General features: G+C 39.0%; 1 protein-coding gene across 1 annotated transcript; it reads right to left on the bottom strand.

The window, feature by feature from the left end:
* Positions 1–5,459: 5,459 nt before the first annotated feature.
* tcf21 (transcription factor 21) lies at positions 5,460–7,342 on the bottom strand. Its single transcript, XM_054618783.1, has 2 exons — positions 6,810–7,342; positions 5,460–5,984 (listed from the first exon to the last, which is right to left on the bottom strand). The coding sequence occupies exons 1-2, from the start codon at positions 7,221–7,223 to the stop codon at positions 5,895–5,897; spliced, it is 504 nt and encodes a 167-aa protein (XP_054474758.1). The 5' UTR covers positions 7,224–7,342; the 3' UTR covers positions 5,460–5,894.
* Between the last annotated feature and the right edge of the window lie 1,008 nt (positions 7,343–8,350).

Genomic DNA, 8,350 nt, shown 5'->3' with positions numbered 1-8,350 from the left:
TAGCATGCTGTATTTCTTTTTTCAACCATACAAAAACTGAAATGCAAAAGCAGCCCGTTTATAAGTTACTAGCTGGACTGTTTCTTGGCCTGGTGCTGTGACTTTCTGGAGGAACCTATAAAAGAAGGAAGGGTGACTCTGTCACTGAACTAACATTTGTGCCAAGCCTGTTGTATTCTACATTTATATGATTGTAATTTAGCATCTTTCTTGTCAATAACTAACCAAGCATCAAACTGATAAATGATATTCAATATTATTCAAGGGGACTAATGTTAGCCGGCTCTCTCCATAATGTTTCCTATTTTTTTCAGTTAATTGCCAAATGTAACATGCCCGTACTTTCACATTTACAATGGTGTTACGGTGACGTAATGACCTTTCCTTCTTTTATAGCTTACTCAGAGACTTGCTGCCACTGTGAGGTTGCCAGGCAACCAACAAAGACTCCAGCAGGTCACTATTATTTCTCCAAATGTCAAAATATTCCTTTAAACATGCACCAGTGACTCTGATACTTCATGGCTCTTCCCCTCCCATAGATAGCATTATTATTATTATAACAAATTAATTTGTGACCTCTGCTTATAATCAATTGGTGGCGCTTTTGTTTGCCGACTCAGACGTAGAAGACAAACTGCCAAAAGGTCAAACTGAGGGACAGCAGAACAGTTATGGCATATGCAGTAAACAGAGAAAACACACCTTCTACTTATTAAGTCAAATGGATTAAGTATTAAAATGTTGGTAAAATTAAAAAAGTGTGCTCCACATTGAAGCAAAAGGCTTTCTGCAACAAAAAGAATGAAGGAGACACAGACGGAGAGTTGACTGCATAGATGACTCCAGCAATGACGTAAAGGCCACAAGTCTAATGACACCTGCTGTGCTCCTTTTAATAAGCACAAACTGATGCCAACAATCACACACCCCCCACACCCACACCCACACACACACACACACACACACACACACACACACACACACACACACACACACACACACACACACACACACAACCACATGTGAGTATGCCAGTGAACATGGGTAGGTGATCTGGTTAGGCCTTAACTATCTTCGGCATCTCCTCTGCGCTGGTGGCTGCTGTGCCAGGCCGCCCAGGCTGCCATACCCTCTGATACAAATTGACACCACTAGCAGCTGTTCCTTAACCTCGGTCACGTTAGAATATCTGACTTTTTTTTTTTTCTAATGCATGATGAGCTTGTGGCTTTGCATACTCTTAAGCTTCACACTGACGTCCAACATTCATGATATCTAATGTTCAAATTGCACAAGAGGCAGACTGGTCAAAGCAGTCAGCACTATTCAAAAAACACTTCCACTATTTGAGTGAAGCTTCCTCACTCCTCCACAACCCTGACCCCTACCTCATCTCCAGTGTGTCCACTTGCTGCGCTCCATTTAGTTGCTGCACCTTGTCGTCATCTCACAGTGTCCATAAATCCTCAAAGATCCATGGGATGTTTCATTATTTCTCACTTCTCCCTCCCCTCTACCTAATGCCCTTACAAGTTTTTGTTATAGGGGATCCTCTGCTGCCATCTACTGTTTAAATAGATACTGTTAGCAGGTTCCTGAAAGGTATTTTTTTATTTATTTTTCTCCTTTTGGAACTCAAGTAAATTGCAAGTAATGGAAATCAATGGGTCATCTTAAATTATTATCTTAAAGCTTAACAAATTTATTCTGCATTTAAATAAGTGCCTTAACCCTAATGGGGGACTGAAGTTGAGGAGCAGTTGGTAATAATGTGTTTGTGTTCATTCACTAATTGAATCCCAACTAGTCACTGCCCAACACCTACAAATGATGCCTGTCACCCGTTTTGTTAAGCTGTTATCTTTGGTTCAATATATCATGTAATGTCAGGTCATTGTGATAAATAATTTTACTGTTAATTGAAACAATAATGATATTCTTCTCAACATATGTAAAACAGTACTAACTGGCACACAGATTGATAAAGAGAGACATGGGAGGAATCCCATATGATGCTTGTGGAAATTATAGATTTTTCAGCCGCAACATATGCAAATAGAAGAAATTGGAAGTTTTAATCATGCATTTTCATTTATTTGCATAAACACATGCAGCACCCCTGCGACCCTTAACTGGATAACCAGGTTACGGTAAATGAATGAATGAATGAATGCATAAACAGTAGGAACACCTCCTCAACAAAAACCCTCCATATGTATACATATAAGTATAGTTAAAACACCTTCTTAAAAATTGGCTATATTGTTTAATATAAACACAATAACAGAAAGGAGGCTTCAGTATTTCTGTCAGTTTGAGGCAGTAATGTCATTAACTTAGAGCATCAATAGGCAGACAAGGTTGTACTTAATGCTGAAGCAAAACAAAAATTTGCAGCAAAGCTTTGCTCCTCTCTCACACATAGACGCAACAATAAAATGCCAAGTATATTAATACTCAACTAACATTTTATTAATTCACCGCAACACCTACCCTCCTCGGTGAATCTGCATCAAACATTTATCACATGATGTTATAGCCTAAATCGGGTGAAAGGATTGTACCATTTTAGATTCCCAATATATGATCACACAGGTGATGGCAGCATGGGAAGTAAACTATATCATAACAATAAATGAAAAATAAGATCATTGATTACAGTGTGTTTTTAGAAGCCTCCTCAGTCATTCTTAATGCCTGTAAGAATGTATGAAAATATAAGTATAGCACTATAATTAGGGATGTTATAGGGACACCTATTTCATCGTCAGGTCCAAAGATGTTCCCCAAAACACCTTATACTTTGTCCAGAAGATGGCAGTGTAAGGATTCTACATGCACAGATGGATGTGTAAGGGTGGGGCCCGGGGACAGTTCTGGGATGGTTATGACACTTACAGTATATAGTGATGTAATATAAGAGAAAGAGTGATGTGTTACTTTTAGCAGAGGACTTGACGAGATTTTCAAAATAAATAGCTTTTTAAAGTATAATGTAAAAAACAGCTGTATATGTCTCTCTATTTGCTCATTTATCTCTCCAATATTTATGTACGGACGGATGAAGAGAGCCGTTGGAATGCACAGTATAAACTGTTGATTATAGCCTTCACACTTTTACACTGCATTAGCCATATAACCCCTGAAAAACAGTTGTGCCAATATGAAGTAAGTGATCTGAGGGCAGATGGGAAACATGATGGGATCAGCTGGAACACAATGTGATTTCTCTCCTCTCCGTCCGCTGACCTTTTTCCACATCACAGTTTTTGGGCAGCTGTCCAACAAAACAATTAGCAAGTATGGGAATCCCGGCCCTGCTCTCATGCAGACCCCTCCCTCCCTTCTCTATCTCCCTTCCTCTCTCGCTCTCTGCAGCTGGTCCCAAGAGAGAGGCGGCCAAGTTTATTTTCTCCACGGTGGTCCCTTTGAGGTGGCGGCGAGGCCCCTGCCACGCCGCTGCTGATGTATTAGGTGAGGGTCCTTGAAGAGATGTTGGTGGGACTCTTTTATTACTACAGCACTCAATCTTATGTTCCTGTTAAAGGTTACGTGGTACTGTCCTTTTCACATATAGGAAAAGTAAACACTGAGTGTGATTTAAGTCAGCCACACCCCTCCTGTTAGTCACTAAAAGTAGTGACGAATAAAGGAAAATTAGCAGCCTCAAAAGTAATGTAAAAATCTCCATGGCAAGAAAATTAATTCTGTTGGTCAGGAACAAATGATGCTGTTGGAAAGTTGAAAAGAAAAAAGCTCATTCAATATTCAATTATTTATTTATTTTCTATTATAAAATGTCATGCTCAGTTTAAATATGACTGAATTATCAAACTTTAATGATTGGTGGGTATAGATTTTTTCTTTTTTTACAGTTAAACTGTTTAATGTGCTTAGCATTCAGTTAAATAAATACAATTAGTCAAATTAGCATTTCACTATATTCCAGTATCGAAAGTGTTCCCACTCATTAGGAAGTCAAATGGCTCAAGGCAGTGTCAGATTATGGGATGATCATTACAGAGGCATTACTGTGTAAGCAGCGTTTTAACACTACCACTGAGGACACTGAGGACACTGAGGTCACGGCCTGTGAAAGCTTTCTCTGAATTTGAAGGTTTTATTGTCGTGGCCTAAAGGGATTTTGGACTGTTCTAAGATAACACTCTGAGGTTATTCTGGCTGATTCCTAGGTAAAATATAGATGCAAGATATTTTAATTAATCTATAATCTTGGCCATAAACCTGCCTAACTATATTTCTAGATAGTTTCTTCTGTTGCATTTTGATCTATATAAACATAAGTCATATTTTATTAACTTTTCAAAGGTTCTGGAGGCTAAATGTAACCAGTAGCTATAGTAAATAGTGGAGTAGGCTGCAATAATGCCTCTGAAATATAATGGTATATAGGTAGCATGAAATAAGTAAAATAAGTAAAATAAGTAGGCTGAATGTATCACATTACCAAAATAAAAGCGATGCAATTTTGATTTTCTTTAAAATAGTGCATGTGTGTTTTATAGGAGCATGGCCTTTAGAGTGGAGTGCATTTTTTTTTTGCAGGATGCTTTCTTAAATTGTGCATGGAACATTTCTCTAACATAGAGAGTAGGCACGTGTGAGATGTATAGAGATGTACAGAAAGGGGGTGAAAGGAGAGGGAATCCGTGTAAAACAAGAAAAAAGGGGAAAAAAAGAGAGGGGCCGCGTGTCAGACTGCATAAATAACTGTCTGTATGATGTAAACATAGCGGTCATAACCCGGGCGAATTAAAACAACTGGTCTGGGGCGGGATTAAAGCTCAGCCCGCAGGTTTGAACTTCTAAAATGTTTCAAACGTCCTCTGACCTCCAACAACTCACGCTGATTGGCTGAATCTAAAATAGTCTATCCAATCAGTGCACATATTAATGTGACAGTTAATAGCAAAAAATGAGTGATATTTTTCAGAAAATAATGTGTGTTGTGCTGCTGTTGGCATTACATCAAGTTAAATCTTTATACTGTATGGCCAAACAATTACCTGTACAGATATTTAAAAGTGAAATGCGACCACTATTTTGCTGATTATAAATTTCCCATTTTGTTTCACAGTTTCTTTAACTTTTCGTGCGTTCGTCATTGGAAATAGAGAATAATAAATAAAGATCAACTCAATCTGACTTGTTTAAACTACAAGAGCACCAACTGCTTTGTAAGGGTTCCAAATAATCTTTGAAGGCAAAAGTGTGTTTATGTAATGACAACCACGTCCACTGTTATCTTTTAGAAACAACAGAGAGAGACTTATCTGCACCGATGCTTCGTTTGGTGCTCAGGTTCTGCTATTCTGAAGGAGTGGACTGATAAGAAGGGTTACTAGGTCAGAGCATTGGCCCCCACACACAGAAATGAAACAGAATAACGGAATAAATAAAAAAAAAAAAAACATTCAACACACAACAAGGGTGTAAAAGTGATACAAATATATTTTATATACATGTAATCTGTACAATTTGAGACAGTGGACACGATTCACGTTCACATCCATTCATCATAATGCAGCCGCCAAAACAGGCCTGCATGAGTAAAAAAAACAATAAAAAAAAATGCATCTGCAGAGTATAATAAAAAAAAATCAATTGAAAGCACGCAGTTTATCTTTGAACCAGCAAAGACAACGATATGTGACAGAATGCATTTAAATAAAGTTCAACTTGTCTTTATACGGGAACGAAGGAGACACGATGCTCTCTCCGATATTCCCACTCAAAGTCTGCGGAGATGAGACGTTCATGTCTGTCACAATCTGTCTTTCTTTTTTATTTTGTCTTGGATAATTATTGTCCCTTTTTATAAAAAAAACAAAAAAACAACAACAACGCACAGATGTGTCCTCTTGGTTTTGTCAGGACGCCGTTGTTCCACATAACCTTGTCGTGTTCAGCATCTCCTTCAAATCGTTCTCCGGCTTACCTGCAACCATGAAAGGCCACGTCTGCGGAGGGGAAACACAATCAGTTAATACCAACAGCTTCATTTATCAAACAATCAAATAGAAGTAAAGCAAAAGCTCAGAACAATTATATGTCAATTAATCACCTGCAGGATCAGGTAAACATAAGGAATTCCAGGCAGGAATGGACTACAGATGTGTATGCATTGCATTAAGACTGGTATAGCCTATTTAAATGTATCTTAAGTGTTTATGCCAATATTTATCTCCTATGTCATGATACAACATTCTGCTAGGCTATGATATATATATATATATATATATATATATATATATATATATATATATATATATATATATACTGCACAATCGTTTAGAGTATTTTTATTTATTAATGTAAGGCCCAGTGTTACTCCATCAGCTGCATTGTTTCGAAAATTGAAAGTCCTACTTATGGGCTTATTTTGTGGTCAGTGAATTCATATATTTTTTTGTCATACAGTCAGCTTAAATAGGAGTTTCCCCCCTCTCATGCACCTGCTTCACAAAGCTCAAATCTCCTTGGTACCATGAGGAGCAGGAGTCTGCCACCCTGGTTAACATCCTAATAAATCTATAAATCCCAGTGGCGTAGCCTTGAATAAAAAAAAAAAATTAAAAAAAAAACAAGGTTAACATTAATTAAGCAAAAACAAAAAACTATCATAAAAGTTGTAACCAAATCCAATCAATTTAAACGTCATTTTAACTCAGATTTCTGTTCTATAGCCTAGATCACACACCACACACACACACACACACACACACACACACACACACACACACACACACACACACACACACACACACTTTATCCCCCAGGCTCACCAGGTTAACGGGGTGGATAAATCCGTTTTCATATTTGTCGTTGGCCAGTATCTGCCGGAGGTGAGCGATGTAGCTGGAGGCCAGGCGCAGCGTGTCCAGCTTGGAGAGCTTGGTGTCCGCCGGTACCCAGGGTAAGGTGGTCTTCAGCCGGGAGAAGGCCTTGGACAGGACGCGCATCCGGGCTCTCTCCCTCGCGTTGGCCGCGTTCCTCTGCCCATGCTTGCCCTCCTGCTGTGCCACACCCTTGGGCGCACTTTTCCGGGAGCCTTTCTTGCGTTTCTTGCCTGGTGCGTCGTTTGCGCACGTACCCTCGCTCTCCTCCGTGCTCTCGTTGGAGTCTTTGCCGGAGGAGCCAAACTTCAGGATGCCGTCCAGGAGCTCGTCGTCGACATCGCTGAGAGACCCGGTGGACATGGTGAACTCTGTCTCCAGCTGGAGTGAGCTCAAAGCATGGGAGGCTAGGACGGGAATGAGCAGGATGATGGAGGAGGAGGGGGGAAGGAGGGAGGGGGATCAAACACACGCCATGGAGATGTGTTCATCAACGTGAAGAGAGCAGAGAGGAACAGACTTTATATATCTTCACATGGCTGCAGAGGGCGTTACCTCATGCTGGGAGGAGACACTGGTGCTGATCCATCATGCTGGTCCCAAAAGGGTTCCAGGGCCCCCAAGAGACCCTCGATGCTATACAGTTCATTTTGAAAATATACAGTTCATTTTAAGAGCAGTTTAATTGACTAAATATTCACTCATTTCAAAATATTGCAGAGAGATTGATTAATTAGTCCTATACAATGTTTTTATTTATTTATAAGGAACCCCTTGAACCATTTCAAGAACATCAAGGGGGCCTGAACTTCACTTTCTGAACTACATGTAAACAAGTTTCTACATTACATTACATTACATTACATTACATTACATTACATTACAGTCATTTAGCAGACGCTTTTATCCAAAGCGACTTACAGGAAGTGTATTCAACATAGGTATTCAAGAGAACTACTAGTCACCAGAAGTCATAAGTGCATCTCCTTTCTTAAACAAGCATCTTAAAGCATACATTTAGAATCAAAGTGCTCAATCTGTAATATTCACATATCACGATTTAAATATTTAACCATTGTCCTTCCTGACTGATGTGGTTACAAATATCACAAATGTAAAAAAAAAACATTTTATCCCCCAAGACTTTGTTCAACTTGATTTTTATTGTTTCATTTTGTATAGGTTATTGATATAACAATATTTATTCTCATAATCTTGAAATTGGAATGTGTTATCTTGAAAAGGCCACGCTGCTCCTTACATCCATATTTCTTAATCAAAACCCTTCATAAAGTGTGCTATTTCTACTTTTAAATACATCACAAATCAATATATTCTCACCCTAAACCCTACAATTAAAATTCCAAAGTATTTGCTATTAGCCTGTTGCACTCACAGGGCCACGTAACTTTCAGCACATCTTGCCAGTTAACAGGATAAAGTGCAAGGACACGGGGGTGTCAGGTCTCAAATGGCAAACTGGCGCCTTG

This window comes from Anoplopoma fimbria, chromosome 18 (assembly GCF_027596085.1).
Source record: "Anoplopoma fimbria isolate UVic2021 breed Golden Eagle Sablefish chromosome 18, Afim_UVic_2022, whole genome shotgun sequence".
Lineage (NCBI taxonomy): Eukaryota > Metazoa > Chordata > Actinopteri > Perciformes > Anoplopomatidae > Anoplopoma > Anoplopoma fimbria.
This window is presented reverse-complemented; position numbering and strand designations above follow the sequence as displayed.

Coding starts and splice junctions, on each gene's coding strand:
- tcf21 (XM_054618783.1), bottom strand. CDS start 7,223: ATGTCCACCGGGTCTCTCAGCGATGTCGACGACGAGCTCCTGGACGGC. Junction 5,985..6,809: donor TTATCCACCCCGTTAACCTG/GTGAGCCTGGGG, acceptor TCCCCTCCGCAG/ACGTGGCCTTTCATGGTTGC.